The 22,740-nt window shown below is 40.6% G+C and overlaps 3 protein-coding genes across 3 annotated transcripts; 1 reads left to right on the top strand and 2 right to left on the bottom strand.

The window, feature by feature from the left end:
• Positions 1–91: 91 nt before the first annotated feature.
• LOC133981041 (scavenger receptor cysteine-rich type 1 protein M160-like) lies at positions 92–5,650 on the top strand. The gene is made up of 8 exons (XM_062419928.1): positions 92–152; positions 1,384–1,674; positions 1,918–2,205; positions 3,060–3,362; positions 3,439–3,735; positions 4,712–5,017; positions 5,100–5,402; positions 5,595–5,650. Exons 1-8 carry the CDS (start codon positions 92–94, stop codon positions 5,648–5,650), a joined length of 1,905 nt encoding a protein of 634 aa, XP_062275912.1.
• A 4,185-nt stretch (positions 5,651–9,835) lies between these two features.
• On the bottom strand, positions 9,836–14,374 carry LOC133981040 (E3 ubiquitin/ISG15 ligase TRIM25-like). Its single transcript, XM_062419927.1, has 2 exons — positions 12,719–14,374; positions 9,836–11,725 (listed from the first exon to the last, which is right to left on the bottom strand). The coding sequence occupies exons 1-2, from the start codon at positions 14,372–14,374 to the stop codon at positions 10,022–10,024; spliced, it is 3,360 nt and encodes a 1,119-aa protein (XP_062275911.1). The 3' UTR covers positions 9,836–10,021.
• Positions 14,375–15,331: 957 nt separating this feature from the next.
• Positions 15,332–17,067, bottom strand: LOC133980459 (E3 ubiquitin/ISG15 ligase TRIM25-like). Its single transcript, XM_062419190.1, has one exon. It carries the CDS (start codon positions 17,041–17,043, stop codon positions 15,379–15,381), a length of 1,665 nt encoding a protein of 554 aa, XP_062275174.1. The 5' UTR covers positions 17,044–17,067; the 3' UTR covers positions 15,332–15,378.
• Positions 17,068–22,740: the final 5,673 nt, after the last annotated feature.

The raw sequence follows: 22,740 nt of genomic DNA, 5'->3' as shown, positions 1-22,740 counted from the left end.
GGTGTGCCGACAGCTGGACTGTGGCTCAGTTGTTTCAATACGAAGAACAAAGGATTCCCGTTCTACGTTGGACACCATACCTGACTTTTTAATGTTTTCCTCAGCAACGGTCTTTGATAAAGGATCTTCCATCCTAGAGATCAGCTGTTCAGGTGAGTGTCATTACTAAGTATTTTGTATGCATGTTGTACACTATCCAACAGACAGAAGTCATACAAGCTGATTTCACCAAATTTGCTCATAAATATGCACCTCCTCACCACCTACAAGGCCCTCAACAACTTAGCCCCCCCCCCTACCTTGCTGACCTCCTTCACCTCCCCCACCCTATGGAATTCACTCCCCCCTCACATCAAAATCTCCCCAACCCTCTCCTCTTTCAAATCTGCACTCAAAACACACCTTTTTATACTAGCCTTCAACTCCTAGCTCCCACTGTACTCTTCATGTTTTAACCTCTGTTTTTTTTTTTTTTTAACCTTCTATAATTAATAAAGATTTGTTTACATAGTTTTAATAAGGAAATAGGGAAATTGTAAAGCGACTTTGAGTACCACATAAAGCGCTATATAAATGTGATTTATTATTATTATTATAAATATATCTACAATTGTGATAGTCATTTTATACATTTTGTTACCTGGATCCCTGAATTACCGAAATGGAAACTGCTCTGGGACCCCAGACCCTCAGGGGCCCCAGATTGTGTACATGGTTTATCTTTCATCACAATGCCAGACAAAGAGACTGAACTGAACTACTACTGAACTAAGATTGAACTACAGTAGCTGCTAACATAGTTAAATTTTACTTACATGAAATTCGCCGCAATGCCACCCCTGTCAGGTTTAACAGAGGTGAAAAATGTTGATAACTTTTCATTTTCAAGAGCTTAAGATGAACCTGAGTGAATTTGAAGTAAGTTGGATGAAATCTGTACAAGGAGTTTATTAACGTATGAGGCATGGAAATAGCGAAAATGTCGCCAAATCTGAAAATTCAAATCAAAAATGGCTGGCTTCTTGTTAGAGTTAGGGAATGGGTCCAAGAGACTTTTTTGTGTGTCTTTACATGATAAATATGTGTACCAAATTTCATTTGTCTGTGTCAATCTGGAATGAGGGGCTCAATTTTTAAAATTTGCGTAGGGGGGCGCTGTTGAGCCATTTTGTGATGGCCATTTCCTCAACCCATAAATATCAAATTGCTCACCGGGTCTGGCATGTGTGCAAATTGTCATGAGATTTGGGGCATATTTAGGCTGCCAAAAATATGTTTGTTTTGGAAGAAGGAGAAAAAAAAAATCCTGCAGATTCACTGTTAGTGCTCAGGCCCTAATTATGACTTCTACGTCTAGATCCATGGCATGTTTTCTCTTTCCAGACTCTGTCAGGCTGGTGAATGGGACTAACCTGTGCTCAGGCAGACTGGAGGTGAAGTCTAACCAGTCGTGGTCCTCAGTGTGTGAGGCAGACTTCGACCTGCAGGATTCAGAGGTGATCTGTAGGGAGCTTGGTTGTGGAGGTTCTTCGGTCATCCAGGCGACGCTGTATGAGGCTCCAGTGTTGACCAAGGAGTTCCACTGTGGAGGCCATGAGTCGACTCTCCTGGACTGTGGAAGCTCAGATAAGGACATCTGCTCCTCTGGCAAAGCTGTTCAACTCACCTGTTCAGGTATAAGAGAAGAGTCTACTACTTGAGGGTGGGACATTCTACAATGCAAAGAAAAAAATGACAAATGGTGGCTATTAGTCCAACAACAACAAAAATGGTTCAATTAGCACTGCCAGTATTTTATTCTTGGTATTGCGGGGCACTTAAATTGTGACCTCAGGACTTCTAAAGTCTGGCTTTGGTTTTACCACTGATTGCAACTCTAACATTCATTACAAGCTGCCCTCTTTCCCCCCCCCCCAGAGCCGGCTGATGTCAGGTTGGTCGGAGGAGCCAGCCAATGCACCGGCACTCTGGAGATGAAACAATGGGGTGAATGGAAACCACTGGCGGAGAAGGACTGGAACCTGAGGTCAGCACGTGATGTGTGCGGACAACTGGACTGTGGCTCTGTTATTTCAACCAGAAGAAGAGAAGAGACCCCACTTAGACATATGTGGCAACTCAAATCTGACTGTGATGAATCTTCGCTGACGAAATGTTTAAGTAGCCCTGCATATTCCTCTTACATCCTGGAGATAACCTGCTCAGGTGACACCATTAATGATATTAATCAGTCAGTTGTTTAAACAAAGCTGCAAACGTTATCCAGGACAATGACATCATAAAGGGTAGAGGAGTTTTTACTGGAAGGTGAAGGCTTAATATAAATCTAATGTTAATGCGGTTAGTTGGCATTTTGTTTATTGTATGTTTTATTCATGTTTGTAATGATATTACTAACTTTATGTTTTATAACTGCTTGTTGATTAGTGTTTTAATGATCTTACATGATGTAAGGTTAACTTGAGTGTCACAAAAGGCACCTTTAAATAAAATGTATAGCAAATGTTTAGCAGAGCCAGATATAACTGAAACGGAGCTAAAAGTAGATAGATAGATAGATAGATAGATAGATAGATAGATAGATAGATAGATAGGTAGGTAGGTAGGTAGGTAGGTAGGTAGGTAGGTAGGTAGGTAGATAGATAGGTAGATAGATAGATAGATAGATAGATAGATAGATAGATAGATAGATAGATAGGTAGGTAGGTAGGTAGGTAGGTAGGTAGGTAGGTAGGTAGGTAGGTAGATAGGTAGGTAGATAGATAGATAGATAGATAGGTAGGTAGGTAGGTAGGTAGGTAGGTAGGTAGGTAGGTAGGTAGGTAGGTAGATAGATAGATAGATAGATAGATAGATAGATAGATAGATAGATAGATAGATAGATAGATAGATAGATAGATAGATAGATACTTTATTCATCACAAAGGAAATTAAGGAGGAGTCCGAACTGGACTGCACTGAATTTCAGGTCAATGAACATTGAAACAGGGTTTTCTTTCTTTCTTTCTTTCTTTCTTTCTTTCTTTCTTTCTTTCTTTCTTTCTTTCTTTCTTTCTTAGACTCCATCCGGCTGCTGAATGGGACTAACCTGTGCTCAGGCAGACTGGAGGTGAAGTCTAACCAGTCGTGGTCCTCAGTGTGTGAAGAGGACTTCGACCTGCAGGATGCGAAGGTGGTCTGTAGAGAGCTTGGCTGTGGGGAGCTTTCAGTCTTCAGGGGGGAACTTTATGGAGAAGTGGACACTGGATGGATGAACATGTTCAATTGTGAAGGGCATGAGTCTGCTCTCCTGGACTGTGGACGCTCAGGATCAACTAGAAACGCCTGCTCATCTGGCAAAGCTGTTGTACTCGCCTGCTCAGGTACAGCTTTGATTCAGGGTAACATCTGTTTTTATTGCAAGTCACTTTCACTAATTACTCACTTATCTTTGTTCAGACCTTAATGATGTGAGGTTGGTGGGAGGAGCTAGCGACTGCGCCGGTAGACTGGAGATGAAACACCAAGGAGAGTGGAAAGCGGTGATTAGTGATTCCTGGAGTCTGAAGGAAACAGCTATGATATGCAGATGGCTGGACTGTGGCTCGCCTGTTTCAGCAGTGAAGAGATGGGATTCCTCAGAGCGGCCTGCGTGGTACATCAAACAATCCTGTGTTCAGTCTACATCTACAGTGAGGGAGTGTGTGACAACAAGGGACGATACTAATTATGACATCCTGGAAATCACCTGCTTAGGTAACATCATTAATAACAGTAATAATAGTGTTACAGTGTCAGAAGTTGGCATATGGTGTAAATTATGAGGTTTGGAAATGTCCACTATGGTTGTAATTCCTGAGATACTGGGCTCAATGTTCACCAATGAGGGTTAGACATGTGATCTCGACAGCCAACTCAGAGTTTGTAGTGTCAGCAGCAGTGTTGGGGAACATTTCAAAGTTACTGCCATTAAAAAGTAACTTGTTACATTACAGCATTACCTTCTGAGAAAAGTAACTCATTAGGAAATGAAAAGACCTTTGTGATTCCTTGTGTATCTGGCCTATAATCTGTAGATCTTTACACTAATAGCAGGAATGACAGACACAATGTCCCATTTACAGCTTTTTATTGTACTAAAGTAGTTAGGCTTCTGAAACATATAAGATAGATACAGGCATTTCAAACACATCCCTACATCACTGCAACAGGCTCTTGGTACCCAGGCACAACTTGCATGTTATCCAACACTGGTCAGCAGTAATGCCGACACTATACTGGACTGAAGTGGTGAAGAGGGAGCTAAGCCTGAAAGCTATGTTCTCGATTTTCTATTCGACCTACGTTCCAACTTTCACCAATAGTCATGAGCTTTGGGTAATGTCAAAAAGAATAAGATCACAGATACAATCAGACAAAATGAGTTTGCCCTCACCATTAGAAACATGGTAAGAAGCTCAGAAGAGCTCAGAGTAGAAACCTGGAAGCATGAGGTCGCTCATTTGTGTCCATTGGAGTCTAGACCGAAGTGGTGCGGCCATCTAATAATGATGCCTCCTGCATGCCTTCCTTTTGAAGTTTTCTGAGCATGTCACACTGAGATTACATGTCCTATCTGACCTGTGGGAACACCTCAGGATCCCAGGAAGGAAGATGAAAATGCTGCCACGACCCAAACCTAAATAGGAGGATGTTTCTAATGATAAATTGACCTGTTTTACTTTCTCCACAGAGTCTGTCAGGCTGGTGGATCAATCTGGTTCCTGTTCAGGCAGATTGGAAGTGAAGTCTGACCTGTCATGGTCTTCAGTGTGTGAAGATGACTTTGACTTGCAGGATGCAGAGGTGGTATGTAGGCAACTTGGGTGTGGGGCACCTTCAGTCCTCCAGGGGGGGCTCTATGGAGAAGTGGAGGCTGCAGTCTGGACAGAAGAGTTCCAGTGTGAAGGCAATGAGTCTGCTCTGCTGGACTGTGAAGGGTCCGGCTCAGTGAGGGAGACCTGCTCACCAAATAAAACTGTTGGACTCACCTGCTCAGGTTGAAGATGAGTTGTAGCTGTGATCTTGCTCACTTGCGTACTTCTTCTACTAATGATTCTCCTGTCTCTGCTCAGATCCAGAGGATACCAGGTTGGTGGGAGAGCCCAGTCGCTGTGCTGGATTTCTGGAGATGAAGAACCAGGGCGAGTGGAGACCAGTGGCTGACTTGGATTCTGCATGGGACCAGAAGTCTGCAGCTGCAGTGTGTGCACAGCTGGTTTGTGGTTCTGCTGTTTCAACGAGTATATCATTTGATGATTTTCCATACAGACTTGTGTGGTGGATCGAGTCTCCTTGTGTCCAGTCAGCATCTGCACTGCAGGAGTGTCTAAGGGAGATCGGTATAGATGAATGCCATACTGGCCTGAAAGTGATATGCTCAGGTAATACTAGACACATCAAGGGACATATTCTGCACATTTTCAGGTCTATATTTTTATTTGGGGGCCTTGAGGATTATTTTTGCATGACTTACAGTTTCGGAAACTCCTTATTTATCGTATACTGGCTATTTTTGCAGCCCCCCAGTTCAGCCTCTGTCTGAATCAGGGTCTTTTAGCTCCTGTCTCTTTAAGGCCCTCCTCTCAAACGCTCTCTACAGCAGATTTCCTGTACTGTTAACAAACCATGAAACAAACTATAGTAGCAGGATTTCACAATTTTTCTCATTTTTTACTCAAAATGTCAACTTTACTCAAAATTACAACAACATCAGTATATGTTCGAGCCACAATTCGATCTGAAATACTGACACATGGAAAAACCTTGGCAACAACCTTACCAACCAAGACTAAGGAAACAGATTGATGTGCGAGTAGGGCTGGGTATCGGTAACGGTATACCTTTAAGGCATCGATTGATTTCAGTCGATACCAAATAGTATTGAAACATCACCCATCAAACGAAACCTACAATTAATCCTTTTGGCACCCAGAACTAGAAAATATGGCTATTTATATGGACATGCTCACAGCCAATCAATGTAAGCGTTCTTCGATGTAATGCGACATGATTGGCCCACTGCCACAGCAGGTACAACCCGTCTGTGGTTTAATTTAATGCTTCGAAGTACTCAATTGGTATCGGTATCACTTTAAGGGTACTTGGATTGGTAATGGTACAGTTTTAAAAAAACATGATACCCAGCCCTATGTGCGACTGGCTGAAAGTAGAAAAAAACATCAACACAAAACATCATAACAGTTTATAAATATCAGAAAAAGTATAATACAAGCTGTGTACGCAATGACTGCCTTCTGTGTGACTCCGTATGTATGAATTATATGAATAATTTGTTTTCTAAAGTCTTTGTAGTCTATTTTTGTGGTGTTGCTACGACCAGAGAGTTTAATTTAGTATTTTTCCCAACCTATTGGCTTCACTTATCTGTCTGGTAATTTTGTGCCCAGTACAATGCACAGTGAGTTTTATTCAAATGAGGCAGTGCAAACTTGGGTCTTAGACGTACTGAGAAAATATGTCTGAGGCAAAGTCATTGCTGCCAGTTTGGTGTTTTTATCACCAGCAGATGTTTCATGATGTGCAGCAATAATGCTTCAAATGTTAATCAACTTTTTAAATTAAAATCTCAGTATATGTGGTTAAAGTTGGAACATCAGAGTATCGTTATAGATGATTCTTAGAGTATCTGATGTCCACAGCTGCACACAGAAACCTTCTTATTTAGTTCATTAAATCCCTGCAGCCACCTAGAGGCAGCAGAACAGATATATTGATGAATCTGCAGCCTCCAGTTTGAGCAGTGTTGTGCCAGAGTCACATCACAAACAGCCGTTTACCTTGTTTAACTTGATTAAATCACATGCAAATAACACTTGGATGCTACAAATAACCACACAGACAAAACTAACAACAGATTATCAGGGCTCATTTTTCCTCACGGCCTTCTTTCTAACATTTTTTATTAAAAGTGGCGTTTCATGTTTTATTCTTGAAATGCATTACAATGCAATCACTGCAGTGTTACATCAGTTAGGCTACGATATGATGTGACCATTTACAATGCCAAATACGGTGGAATTATTATTGAGATAGCGTTGGATTGATGTCACATCAACAAACAGCATCAACAAAGTAATATTATCTCTGTTATTTATCTCTACTGTCATTGTGCTGTGAAGATTGTTTGGCTGCAGATTTGTGGTGTTTTATGGTCACGTCTTTCCACTCTGTGCAACCCACACAAAACCATATTGTTAGATGTCGTGTCTTCATTTGTTGAGCCCTTGTTGTCATTGCCTACAGTAATATGACAAGCTAAGGGTAGATTTATTAATCATTGCATCCATTTGCTCTTTGCACTAATGCACAATAATTTTGGTTGTTACTGTTATTAAAAATAGAGCTCTTTATGTCTCTGTGATATCTGCTAGTCAGTGTAAATTGCAACTGTAATCCATCACCGTAACTGATGAAAATGTTGATGATTACAAAGGAGGTTACAGGAGGGTTTTCTCCTCATTTTTTAATATTTAACATGTTACTGAATACATATATTGCTGTTTTTAATCCTTTTAAATCAATATTTTTTATATTTAGTAAATAAAACATGACGTGGGCTTATTTGGAGCACACATGGGCTTAAATGGAGTCACAGTACCAATTAAACCCACTTTATTCATCAAATATCTTTATTTTATATTCCAAAATCTACATGAACTAATGAATACATTTTCAAATGAGAGATAAATGTTGCTTTATAAGAAATGATCTCCCTTATAAATCATGTCAGTATCCATGAAAAACAGCTGGACTTAGATTTTGGTGCTTAATGGGAACATTTACCCTAACAGCTGAAAACATTGGTTAGAAAATTAGAAAAGTCATCAAAAAGTAATCAGATGTAATAAGTTACATTACTTTGATGAAGTCATTGAAATAGTTACATTACTCATTACATTTTAAATAGAGTAACTAGTAATCTGTAATCTATTACATTTCCAAAGTAACCTTCCCAACCCTGCTGGTAGTTTAACCAATCATCTATTCCTCTGTTAACAGATTTGCTGGCTCAGCCAGTCATCTCCCTCTCTCCCTCCACTGACGGGGTCTCTGAGGCCAAGCAGCAGGGGTCTCAGTTGCTCCTGGGCTCCAACTTCACCATCAGGTGCTCTGTCAAACCTCAGTATGAAGGAGGCACGTTCCAGCTTGTCTTCAACACCTCGGCCACAGTGCAGAACTACACCCTGCCGGCTGTCAATCACTCTGCCCATTTCCTGTTTTCTGCCGCAGACCACGCCCACCGAGGGGAATACAGATGTGTTTATGACGTCTACGTTTTCTCCCAAAACTTCTCCTCTGAGAGCCGGCCACTCCATCTCTATGTAGCAGGTAACGTTACAGAGAATCTGAGTCAAAATATAATTTTAATGTAAACACCTTAAATATTGATGTTTATTTAATGGTTTCAAAGGATGATCAAAAGTGATGATTTTAACATTTTGTTTCAGCCTCTCTGACAGATTTGATCATCAGACTGTTTGTCCTTCTCCCGGCTATGATGTTATGTATCACCGGTATCTGCCTCTACTTTAAGGTAAAGTAAGCTTCTTTATTCAGAGGAGGATTTAGTTCAATCGAGTGTTTAGTCTATGTTTAGTTAGAAGAGAAAAATTACTGCAGCAGGTAACTTGAGATATCTCCTGTCATGTCTTTCGGGGCCAGCAGGGGGCAGAAGCCGGGACATGAGACGAACACTTCAGCTGGTTGTTGGGAAGGTTGGGATGATGAAGACGATGTTCGAGGGGGAAAGAGAAGAAGCAGTTCGACTCCTTTTTTTCTCCAAATACAGATCTGTAAGAACTGTACTTACTGTAAGAACTGAACCGTTACTTGCTAGTTGTAATTTAAAGGACCAGTGTGTGAGATTTATTGGCACCTAGCAGGATGGATATACATATATATATTTTAATTGGTGTGTAATCACCTGAAAATAAGAGTCATTGAGTTTTTGTTACCTTGAAATAAGACCTTTATATCTACATAGGGAGAAGGTTTCTACAGCTGCCCAGATAGGACAAACCAAACACTGACTCTAGAGACGGCATTTTGTGTTTTTCATGAGTTTCATGGCTGCCGTCAGTTCTCCTTAATGCAGAGAATTAGAGAACCTGACAGGTCTGTGCTGCATCACAAGGTTGCTCAGTCACCATTTAACTTTATTGCAATGTATAAATACTTCATTATAAGTAAAAGTCTTGCATGTAAAATATTCTTACAGCAAAAATACAAAAGTATGTAAAGGACCATACTGAGATTTGTACTTGTGCTGGTTCGATTTTTTTGATAATAACATGGGATGGCTTATGAGCATTATGTCTGTAATTTATTTTTTGTAACATCTTAAATATTCTGAATTTTGTATGCTTTTAATATGACCTATATGTGTGAATTGACCGGAAATTCTATACCCTGTACCATTGAAATTGGTCCTGCAGGCGGCACCGCCAGTTTTTGCTTGGCCTTCATGGCAGCCAGCGGTGAATGAATACTCCGCTCAGGCCTGTTGGATTATTATTGGCACTTTATGCTTAACTTGCACAATCTGGAGCTTGTCTCGGTCAATTCACACGTTTTATGATTGATGAAGGGACGATCGCATTTACAAGTTTAACAGTTTAATGACAGAAGAAAAGGACACGTGTTGCTGCTTGACGTCAACCTGCTACTTGGTGGATTTAATAAAAGAAAACCTTACGCATCAGTCAAGACTCTCTATTGTTTTCAATCCACTACAAAGTATTATGAGGTTGATGTAGTGAAAGTATTACAGTAAAAGTACTCAAGCTTTGATCACTGTTGATAAAAATCATCTTTATTTATTTAAATAAACAGATCATATCAACAACACATACATGAAGTAAAACAAAGTGTTGAATATCACTATTAGCATGTCAGCTGATCTCTGAGCAGCTCAGAAACATGGAGACAAAAACATGAAGAATTACAACATCTGACACATGAAGTCTGAAATGACTTCTGTCTATTTCACTTTACACAACTCAGCTGTGGCTCCACCACCAACATAAAGTCCAGCATGGAGAGGCTGAGTGAATGTGGTCTGGGCTCTGTGGAGGAGAGTCATGGTTTCAGAGACGCTGTAGAAGGACAGAATACCTGCTCTGTGATCCAGGTACACTCCGACTCTGGAGGAACGAGGACCTGAGACGGGAGTTTCAATGTTGTTGAAGTAAAATACATAACTGTTAGTGGAACAAGTTAAAGACCAAGATTTGTTATTCCGTCCAAATATAGATTCACTTCCTGCTCTGCTGATATTCTTGTATGCGACTGCTACATAAACTCCTCCTCCCCTCTCCACCTCCCAGTAACAACGTCCAGTCAGACTCTCTCTACTCAGGACCTGAGGATAATCAGTGAATCTGTCTGTGTGACTAGAATATGACTTTTGTTGTTTAGTATGTTCTACTTTTCTGTTCCCATCAGATAATAACAGCCATGTGTTTAATGTGTTTGGATCCAGAGTGATTTCACATGAATATTTTAAGAACTCAGCTCTGGTCTTGGGTTCTGGTTCTGGTTCTGACAGTAAAACATCCACTTCAGTCCCTGTCAGTGAGATGTTTGTCCATTTGTCCCTCAGGATGTCCTGTAGTTTATCTCTGAGCTCTGACACAGCTGCTGTCACATCCTCAAAGTATCTCAGAGGACGGATATTGATGCTGGATGAGTCTGTAGCTTCACTGAGTTGTGACACTGAGGGGTAGTTGTGTAGAAACTGGTTGTGATCCTCTGTGTGTGAGAGCTGCTTCAGTTCAGCGTCTTTCCTCTTCAGCTCAGTGATCTCCTGCTGCAGCTTCTCCTGAAGCTCTTTGACTCGACTCACTTCAGTTTCCTGCTGGGATCTGATCTGCTGCTTCACATCAGAGCTTCTTTTCTGGAGGAGACGGATCAGCTGAGTGAAGATCTTCTCATTGTCCTCCACTGCTTTATCAGCAGAGAGACTGACGGCCTCCACCTCCTGTTGAAGCAGCTTCACATCTTTCTCTCTGTCCTGGATTCTCTGCTGGATGTTTAGTCGACTCACCTCGAGCTCTCTCTGCCTCTCAGTCCTTTCTGCTGCAGCTGAGAATGTGTTGTGGCCTTTATGATCCTCCATAGTGCAGAGATAACAGATAATCTGCTGATCAGTATGGCAGAAAATCTCCATCAATTTATCATGACGAGAGCAGATGTTCTCCTGGAGCTTCTTCGAAGGCTCCACCAGCTTGTGTTTTTTAAATGTAGGTGATTCATAGTGAGACTGGAGGTGATTCTTACAGTAAGAGGCCAGACACACCAGACAGGACTTGAAGGCTTTCAGCTTCCTCCCAGTGCAGACATCACAGGCCACATCTTCAGGTCCAGCATAGCAGTGATCAGCAGGAGCAGCTTGATGTCCAGTCTTCTTCAGCTGCTCCACTAAAGCTGCTAACATGGTGTTTTTCTTCAGGACAGGCCTCTGTGTGAAGGCCTCTCTGCACTGAGGGCAGCTGTAGCGCCTCCTCTGATCCTCTCCATCCCAGAATCCTTTAATACAGCTCATACAGTAGCTGTGTCCACAGGGAATAGTCACCGGATCCTTTAGTAGATCCAGACAGATCGAACAGGAGAAGGTTTCTTGGTCCAGCTGATCTTTCTGTGCCATTTCAGCTCTCTGAGGCAACAACTGTCTGAGCTTCACTTCCTGATAAGTTTAGTTATTGTGAACTTTGATCTGAACATGTGACTCAGTCATAAATGCAGCGTGACAGCTCTGTGCTGCGTCACATGTTGGTTACACCCATCTACAAACTGTAAACCTGAAGGGAGAGAACAATGAACTCTGATCCCAGAGTGGAGCTTGTTGTCTTTAAAGAACAGGGACGGTTATCAGGACGAGGAGCCGCACTGTGGATTCAGTTAAAAGCTGCTCAACATTTAACTTTTCTGCAATGTACAAATACTCCATTACAAGTAAAATCCCTACATGCAAAATCCTCCAACATTAAAAGTACATAAGTATTATGAGTGATGTAGTTCAAGTATTACAGTAAAAGTACCGCAGTATTATGAGTGATGTAGTATGCAGTATTACAGTAAAAGTACACAAGCTTTGAATGAGAACAAAACACTTTGATCAATGTTGATAAAAATCCTGTTTATTGATTATTGAAGCTTCAGATTGTTCACACATCCAATCAGTAAAGTGTGATCAATGATTTCATGTTCAGATTGACTTCATCCACACAGTCAGTTAGTTTAACCCAGAATTTCAGCTATGTACAAGAACATCATTAATGATTATTATCATGATCATTACAGTTTGATTGAACATTTCTTTATGAATTTACAAAATGATGAAAACAAAATATCTGTGATGAAGGAAGTTCTGCTGTTTTCTCTGTTTAAGAAACAACAGACACAAATACATCAATACAAACATGAAACTAACATTTAGAACAAAGAGAAGTTAAAAACATGGTGATGAGCAGTGAGAGCCTCCATGGATAAAAACACACAGGAAAAAGTCACATTTAAAGAAACTGAACATATCAATGAAACATAAAGTAAACAAAGTGTTGAATATCACTATTAGCATGTCAGCTGATCTCTGAGCAGCTCAGAAACATGGAGACAAAAACATGAAGAATTACAACATCTGACACATGAAGTCTGAAATGACTTCTGTCTATTTCACTTTACACAACTCAGCTGTGGATCCAACATAAACCCAAAGTCCAGCATAGAGAGGCTGAGTGAATGTGGTCTGGACTCTGTGGAGGAGAGTCATGGTTTCAGAGACGCTGTAGAAGGACAGAATACCTGCTCTGTGATCCAGGTACACTCCGACTCTGGAGGAACCAGGACATGAGATGGGAGTTTCACTGTTGTTGAAGGAAAATACATACCTGTTAGTGTCACAATATAAACACCAAGATTTGTCATTCCGTCCAAATATAGATTCACTTCCTGCTCTGCTGATTTTCTTGTATGCAACTGCTACATTAACTCCTCCTCTCCTCTCCACCTCCCAGTAACAACGTCCAGTCAGACTCTCTCTACTCAGGACCTGACACCAACTAGAGAATCTGTCTGTGTGACTAGAATAAGACTGTTGTTGTAATGTCCCTTTTACTTTTCTGTTCCCATCATATAATACCAGCTGTGTGTATGCTGTGTTTGGATCCAGAGTGATTTCACATGAATATTTTAAGAACTCAGCTCTGGTCTTGGGTTCTGGTTCTGGTTGTGGCAGTAAAATGTCCACTTTAGTCTCTCTCAGTGAGATGTTTGTCCATTTGTCCCTCAGGATGTCCTGTAGTTTATCTCTGAGCTCTGACACGGCTGCTGTCACATCCTCAAAGTATCTCAGAGGACGGATATTGATGCTGGATGAGTCTGTAGGTTCACTGAGTTGTGACACTGAGGGGTAGTTGTGTAGAAACTGGTTGTGATCCTCTGTGTGTGAGAGCTGCTTCAGTTCAGCGTCTTTCCTCTTCAGCTCAGTGATCTCCTGCTGCAGCTTCTCCTGAAGCTCTTTGATTTGACTCACTTCAGTTTCCTGCTGGGATCTGATCTGTTGCTTCACATCAGAGCTTCTTTTCTGGAGGAGACGGATCAGCTGAGTGAAGATCTTCTCACTGTCCTCCACTGCTTTATCAGAAGAGCGACTGACGGCCTCCACCTCCTGTTGAAGCAGCTTCACATCTTTCTCTCTGTCCTGGATTCTCCGCTGGATGTTTACTCGACTCACCTCGAGCTCTCTCTGCCTCTCAGTCCTTTCTGCTGCAGCTGAGACTGTGTTGTGGCCTTTATGATCCTCCATAGTGCAGAGATAACAGATAATCTGCTGATCAGTATGGCAGAAAATCTCCATCAATTTATCATGACGAGAGCAGATGTTCTCCTGGAGCTTCTTCGAAGGCTCCACCAGCTTGTGTTTTTTAAATGTAGGTGATTCATAGTGAGACTGGAGGTGATTCTTACAGTAAGAGGCCAGACACACCAGACAGGACTTGAAGGCTTTCAGCTTCCTCCCAGTGCAGACATCACAGGCCACATCTTCAGGTCCAGCATAGCAGTGATCAGCAGGAGCAGCTTGGAGTCCAGTCTTCTTCAGCTGCTCCACTAAAGCTGCTAACATGGTGTTTTTCTTCAGGGCAGGCCTCGGTGTGAAGGCCTCTCTGCACTGAGGGCAGCTGTAGCGCTTCCTCTGATCTTCTCCATCCCAGTGTGATTTAATACAGCTCATACAGTAGCTGTGTCCACATGTAGTAGTCACCGGATCCTTCAGTAGATCCAGACAGATCGAACAGGAGAAGGTTTCTCGGTCCAGCTGATCTTTCTGCGCCATTTCAGCTCTCTGAGGCAACGACTGACTGAGCTTCACTTAAAGTTAATAAGTGTGAACTTTGATCTGATCATGTGATTCAGTCATAAATGCAGCCTGACAGCTCTGTGCTGCGTCACATGTTGGTTACACCCATCTACAAACTGTAGACCTGAAGGGAGAGAACAATGAACTCTGGTCCCAGAGTGGAGCTTGTTGTTTTAAAGAACAGGGACGGTTATCAGGACGAGGAGCTGCACTGTGGATTCAGTTAAAAGCTGCTCACCATTTAACTTTTCTGCAATGTACAAATACTCCATTACAAGTAAAATCCCTGAATGCAAAATCCTGCAACAGTAAAAGTACATAAGTATTATGAGTGATGTAGTTCAAGTATTACAGTAAAAGTATACAAGGTTTGAATTAGAAGAAATCACTTCGATCAATGTTAATAAAAATTATTTTTATTGATTATTGAAGCTTCAGATTGTTCACACATCCAATCAGTAAAGTGTGATCAATGATTTCATGTTCAGATTGACTTCATCCACACAGTCAGTTAGTTTAACCCAGAATGTCAGCTATGTACAAGAACATCATTAATGATTATTATCATGATCATTACAGTTTGATTGAACATTTCTTTATGAATTTACAAAGTGATGACAACAAAATATATGTGATGAAAGAAGTTCTGCGGTTTTCTCTGTTTAAGAAACAACAGACACAAATACATCAATACAAACATGAAACCAACATTTCGAACAAAGAGAAGTTCACATTTTCATCTGACGAAAAGTCAGTGAAGGTTAAAAACATGGTGATGAGCAGTGAGAGCCTCCATGGATAAAAACACACAGGAAAAAGTCACATTTAAAGAAACTGAACATATCAATGAAACATAAAGTAAACAAAGTGATGAATATCCCTATTAGCATGTCAGCTGATCTCTGAGCAGCTCAGAAACATGGAGACAAAAACATGAAGAATTACAACATCTGACACCTGAAGTCTGAAATGACTTCTGTCTATTTCACTTTACACAACTCAGCTGTGGATCCAACATAAACCCAAAGTCCAGCATAGAGAGGCTGAGTGAATGTGGTCTGGACTCTGTGGAGGAGAGTCATGGTTTTAGAGACGCTGTAGAAGGACAGAATACCTGCTCTGTGATCCAGGTACACTCCGACTCTGGAGGAACCAGGACATGAGATGGGAGTTTCAATGTTGTTGAAGGAAAATACATACCTGTTAGTGTCACAATATAAACACCAAGATTTGTCATTCCGTCCAAATATAGATTCACTTCCTGCTCTGCTGATTTTCTTGTATGCGACTGCTACATTAACTCCTCCTCTCCTCTCCACCTCCCAGTAACATCGTCCAGTCAGACTCTCTCTACTCAGGACCTGACACCAACTAGAGAATCTGTCTGTGTGACTAGAATAAGACTGTTGTTGTAATGTCCCTTTTACTTTTCTGTTCCCATCATATAATACCAGCTGTGTGTATGCTGTGTTTGGATCCAAAGTGATTTCAAATGAATATTTTAAGAACTCAGCTCTGGTCTTGGGTTCTGGTTCTGGTTGTGGCAGTAAAATGTCCACTTTAGTCTCTCTCAGTGAGATGGTTGGCCATTTGTCCCTCAGGATGTCCTGTAGTAGATCTCTGAGCTCTGACACAGCTGCTGTCACATCCTCAAAGTATCTCAGAGGACGGATATTGATGCTGGATGAGTCTGTAGGTTCACTGAGTTGTGACACTGAGGGGTAGTTGTGTAGAAACTGGTTGTGATCCTCTGTGTGTGAGAGCTGCTTCAGTTCAGCGTCTTTCCTCTTCAGCTTAGTGATCTCCTGCTGCAGCTTCTCCTGAAGCTCTTTGACTCGACTCACTTCAGTTTCCTGCTGGGATCTGATCTGCTGCTTCACATCAGAGCTTCTTTTCTGGAGGAGACGGATCAGCTGAGTGAAGATCTTCTCATTGTCCTCCACTGCTTTATCAGCAGAGAGACTGACGGCCTCCACCTCCTGTTGAAGCAGCTTCACATCTTTCTCTCTGTCCTGGATTCTCTGCTGGATGTTTAGTCGACTCACCTCGAGCTCTCTCTGCCTCTCAGTCCTTTCTGCTGCAGCTGAGACTGTGTTGTGGCCTTTATGATCCTCCATAGTGCAGAGATAACAGATAATCTGCTGATCAGTATGGCAGAAAATCTCCATCAATTTATCATGACGAGAGCAGATGTTCTCCTGGAGCTTCTTCGAAGGCTCCACCAACTTGTGTTTTTTAAATGTAGGTGATTCATAGTGAGACTGGAGGTGATTCTTACAGTAAGAGGCAAGACACACCAGACAGGACTTGAAGGCTTTCAGCTTCCTCCCAGTGCAGACATCACAGGCCACATCTTCAGGTCCAGCATAGCAGTGATCAGCAGGAGCAGCTTGGAGTCCAGTCTTCTTCAGCTGCTCCACTAAAGCTGCTAACATGGTGTTTTTCTTCAGGACAGGCCTCTGTGTGAAGTCCTCTCTGCACTGAGGGCAGCTGTAGCGCCTCCTCTGATCCTCTCCATCCCAGAATCCTTTAATACAGCTCATACAGTAGCTGTGTCCACAGGGAATAGTCACCGGATCCTTTAGTAGATCCAGACAGATCGAACAGGAGAAGGTTTCTTGGTCCAGCTGATCTTTCTGTGCCATTTCAGCTCTCTGAGGCAACAACTGTCTGAGCTTCACTTCCTGATAAGTTTAGTCATTGTGAACTTTGATCTGAACATGTGACTCAGTCATAAATGCAGCGTGACAGCTCTGTGCTGCGTCACATGTTGGTTACACCCATCTACAAACTGTAAACCTGAAGGGAGAGAACAATGAACTCTGATCCCAGAGTGGAGCTTGTTGTGTTTAAAGAACAGGGACGGTTATCATGACGAGGAGCCGCACTGTGGATTCAGTTAAAAGCTGCTCAACATTTAACTTTTCTGCAATGTACAAATACTCCATTACAAGTAAAATCCCTACATGCAAAATCCTGCAACATTAAAAGTACATAAGTATTATGAGTGATGTAGTTCAAGTATTACAGTAAAAGTACATAAGTATTATGAGTGATGTAGTATGCAGTATTACAGTAAAAGTACACAAGCTTTGAATGAGAACAAAACACTTTGATCAATGTTGATAAAAATCCTGTTTATTTATTGTTGAAGCTTCAGATTGTTCACACATCCAATCAGTAAAGTGTGATCAATGATTTCATGTTCAGATTGACTTCATCCACACAGTCACTTAGTTTAACCCAGAATGTCAGCTATGTACAAGAACATCATTAATGATTATTATCATGATCATTACAGTTTGATTGAACATTTCTTTATGAATTTACAAAGTGATGAGAACAAAATATCTGTGATGAAGGAAGTTCTGCTGTTTTCTCTGTTTAAGAAACAACAGACACAAATACATCAATACAAACATGAAACTAACATTTAGAACAAAGAGAAGTTCACATTTTCATCTGAAGAAATGTCAGTGAAGGTTAAAAACATGGTGATGAGCAGTGAGAGCCTCCATGGATAAAAACACACAGGAAAAAGTCACATTTAAAGAAACTGAACATATCAATGAAACATAAAGTAAACAAAGTGTTGAATATCACTATTAGCATGTCAGCTGATCTCTGAGCAGCTCAGAAACATGGAGACAAAAACATGAAGAATTACAACATCTGACACATGAAGTCTGAAATAACTTCTGTCTATTTCACTTCACACAACTCAGCTGTGCCTCCACCACCAACATAAAGTCCAGCATAGAGAGGCTGAGTGAATGTGGTCTGGACTCTGTGGAGGAGAGTCATGGTTTCAGAGACGCTGTAGAAGGACAGAATACCTGCTCTGTGATCCAGGTACACTCCGACTCTGGAGGAATCAGGACCTGAGACGGGAGTTTCAATTTTGTTGAAGTAAAATACATACCTGTTAATGAGACAATCTAAAGACCAAGATTTGTTATTACATCCAAATATAGATTCACTTCCTGCTCTGCTGATATTCTTGTATGCAACTGCTACATTAACTCCTCCTCTCCTCTCCACCTCCCAGTAACAACGTCCAGTCAGACTCTCTCTACTCAGGACCTGAGGATGATAAGTGAATCTGTCTGTGTGACTAGAATAAGACTGTGATTCCGTCCATTTTGTTTTTCTGTTCCCGTCAGATAATAACAGATGTGCGTATGCTGTGTTTGGATCCAGAGTGATTTCACGTGAATATTTTAAGAACTCAGCTCTGGTCTTGGGTTCTGTTTCTGGTTCTGACAGTAAAACGTCCACTTTAGTCTCTCTCAGTGAGATGTTTGTCCATTTGTCCCTCAGGATGTCCTGTAGTAGATCTCTGAGCTCTGACACAGCTGCTGTCACATCCTCAAAGTATCTCAGAGGACGGATATTGATGCTGGATGAGTCTGTAGGTTCACTGAGTTGTGACACTGAGGGGTAGTTGTGTAGAAACTGGTTGTGATCCTCTGTGTGTGAGAGCTGCTTCAGTTCAGCGTCTTTCCTCTTCAGCTGAGTGATCTCCTGCTGCAGCTTCTCCTGAAGCTCTTTGAATCGACTCACTTCAGTTTTCTGCTGGGATCTGATCTGCTGCTTCACATCAGAGCTTCTTTTCTGGAGGAGACGGATCAGCTGAGTGAAGATCTTCTCACTGTCCTCCACTGCTTTATCAGCAGAGAGACTAACGGCCTCCGCCTCCTGTTGAAGCAGCTTCACATCTTTCTCTCTGTGCTGGATTCTCTGCTGGATGTTTAGACGACTCACATTGAGCTTTCTCTGCCTCTCAGTCCTTTCTGCTACAGCTGAGACTGTGTTGTGACCTTTATGATCATCCACAGAGCAGAGATAACAGATAATCTGCTTATCAGTATGGCAGAAAATCTCCTTCACCCTACCATGACGAGAGCAGATGTTCTCCTGGAGCTTCTTCGAAGGCTCCACCAGCTTGTGTTTTTTAAATGTAGGTGATTCATAGTGAGACTGGAGGTGATTCTCACAGTAAGAGGCCAGACACACCAGACAGGACTTGAAGGCTTTCAGCTTCCTCCCAGTGCAGACATCACAGGCCACTTCTTCAGGTCCAGCATAGCAGTGATCAGCAGGAGCAGCTTGGAGTCCAGTCTTCTTCAGCTGCTCCACTAAAGCTGCTAACATGGTGTTTTTCTTCAAGACAGGCCTCGGTGTGAAGGCCTCTCTGCACTGAGGGCAGCTGTAGCGCTTCCTCTGATCTTCTCCATCCCAGTGTGCTTTAATACAGCTCATACAGTAGCTGTTTCCACATGTAGTAGTCACCGGATCCTTCAGTAGATCCAGACAGATCGAACAGGAGAAGGTTTCTCGGTCCAGCTGATCTTTCTGCGCCATTTCAGCTCTCTGAGGCAACGACTGACTGATCTTCACTTAAAGTTAATAAGTGTGAACTTTGATCTGATCATGTGATTCAGTCATAATTGCAGCCTGACAGCTCTGTGCTGCGTCACATGTTGGTTACACCCATCTACAACCTGTAGACCTGAAGGGAGAGAACAATGAACTCTGATCCCAGAGTGGAGCTTGTTGTGTTTAAAGAACAGGGTTAGGGTTATCAGGACGAGGAGCCGCACTGTGGATTCAGTTAAAAGCTGCTCACCATTTAACTTTACTGCAATGTAAAAATACTCCTTTACAAGTAAAATCCCTGCATGCAAAATCCTCCAACATTAAAAGTACATAAGTATTATGAGCTTGATGTAGTTAAAGTCCTAGCATACAATACAAACAGAAAACCAAAACAAAACAACATAAAGACCACACAGTCAAAAGTGTGCCAATATTGCATCACTTTTTTTCTAAATTAACAATATAATCTTCCTGTTCATGAATACTTTTTTCTGTTTTTCCGAATTAACAAGATCATTTTTCCTGTTTTTCCTTATTAAAAAAATATTTTTCCTGTTTTTCTAAATAATTTTTCCGTTTTTTCTGGATTCAATATATTAAAAAATAGGAAAAAATGATCTAGTTCATTCAGTAAAACAGGACAATTAATTTAGAAAAAACAGGAAAATTAGCTAAAAAATGTTATTTAAAAAAAAAGTGAATGCAATATGCTTCCATATTAATCAACCAGTCTATTAATTCAATTTTAGTTGGTTAAGTCTGTTTACTGAAGAGATCAAGATCAGCAATAATACATGTTTTTCTTATTGGCAAAAAAATCCAATGAAAAGACTAAAACAATGCACTGAGCCAACTAACAACTTAATTTATCTTAATTATTACTATTATTATTATTATTTTATTGTGTTTTTATGACTCTGAGATGACAATATATGCATTGCAGAAAAGCTGTGACATAGATGTTATAAATGGACAATATAGCTTTGTACTATACTGTGCTGTCATGCTGTTTTTTCCTTTGCTGACTTTTTAGAAAAATGGAAAATAAGATGTTTGAAAAGAAAAGAAAAAACACTGTGTGTGTGTATCAAAGCCTGATATATCTTATTCGTCTGTGCTGTAGACCAAAAAACTATTAAAAACACATCAGTGAGTCACACCGCTGCACTCGGTGACATGTTCCTTCATCATCATGAACATACACACACACACACACACACACACACACACACACACACACACACACACACACACACACACACACACACACACACACACACACACAGACACACACACACACACACACACACACACACAAAAACACACACAAACACACACACCATCCTGCTGCCAGAAATACTCACTAGAGCAGCAAACGTGGATTAATCCGCTGCTGAAAATAGTCCCAAAAAAATACAATATTTCTTCCATGTTGGTAACATTTGCTAAAAACAACAGTGACCAGCTGTTTTAAGAAATTACTGAAATTATGCAGCATATTTGTGAGCTGTTTCTAAAGATTTTGGAATAGTAGTTTAATTTAACACAGCATTAAAAATAAGAAGAAAAAAAAAGAACCAAACATTTATATACAAATTTGTGTCATACATAATAGTGTTGGAGTAGCTGTTTAGTAAGTTGTATATATGATAAATATTGAATTACTTGAGTTGTGGAGAAGGTTCAGGACATTAATATATCATTTACAATATATTTATTGCATTTGTAATATTTATTTATGTTATTTATTAATTGTTTTCTGTACGTATTTACTGTTAATTTGATCCGTTATTCTTCTATTTGTTACATGTTAGAAAAAAAACAAACAAACTAAGATTCATGTTGGTCCAAAGAAAGAAAAACAAGATTACACACACACACACACACACACACACACACACACACACACACACACACACACACACACACACACACACACACACACACACACACACACACACACACACACACACACACAGGTATCTCTACTCTATTATCTACTTTAATTTCGCCCCCTGGTGGCTCCAGATAGAATTACAAGGGGATTTAAATACTATTAACAATTTAAATCCTTTTCCATTAATAAAGTAACAAAGGATTATGTGGCCGCTGAATTAGGATTGGCTTCTTGCATTATGTTTGAGTAATAAGTGTACAAGTTTATAACACTTACATAATAATAATTAATCACCTAAAGAGATAAAAAGTTTAAAACATGATTGAAACTGATCCCTCTATGTATTATAACAGGAGCAGCAAATCATTTATTTGCTTCTGACTGTTACATACAGTTCAGGGGTTAAATTTGACACATTTTTTATATTTTAGAGCTGTAAAAACACCATATACACATTTCATTTAGCCAGACTTTTTTCTAATGTGACTAACAGTTTACAAAAATGGAAATAAAATGCATATTTTTTTTAAATTTTGTGCAGCTAATACACATTTTTATATATGAAAACGTACAAATTTGGATTAATCAAACATGTATTAATGACTGACGAGGAATTAATGAATGTGAATTGTTGAAAAGACTAACAATGAGTCAGAATATGAAAAGTAGGTACGGGTTAAATAATGGCTAGTTTAGTGGAATAAAAGTGGAAATCTAGACTGTATCAAGACATTATTTGGTAAATAGGTTAAACTCTGGAATGAGTCACACCAAATGTTCTGTAACAAACCCCTAAAGAAATGTACTGTACTTTTCAGTATTTGGCGTATATATTAGAGAAGGTATGACTTACAGATATTTACTGCTATGCCTCTTTTGGCCACCAGATGGCAGATAACAAAGTCAGGAAGACAACATTGAACTGGATGTAGGTTCAGGTGCTGGAGGCAGGCTGGGTGAAGAGGAAGGAGCCTTCAAGCATCTTCAAGCAAGCACATTCAGATCAGTACACTTACAATAATCAATGATTTTGCAGTTATTGGCTCGTTACCTTTAAAGAACTGGA

The sequence above is a fragment of the Scomber scombrus genome, chromosome 5 (genome assembly GCF_963691925.1).
Source record: "Scomber scombrus chromosome 5, fScoSco1.1, whole genome shotgun sequence".
Classification (NCBI taxonomy): Eukaryota; Metazoa; Chordata; class Actinopteri; order Scombriformes; family Scombridae; genus Scomber; species Scomber scombrus.
The sequence above is the reverse complement of the archived record's forward strand: the minus strand, read 5'-3'. Positions and strand labels throughout refer to the sequence as shown.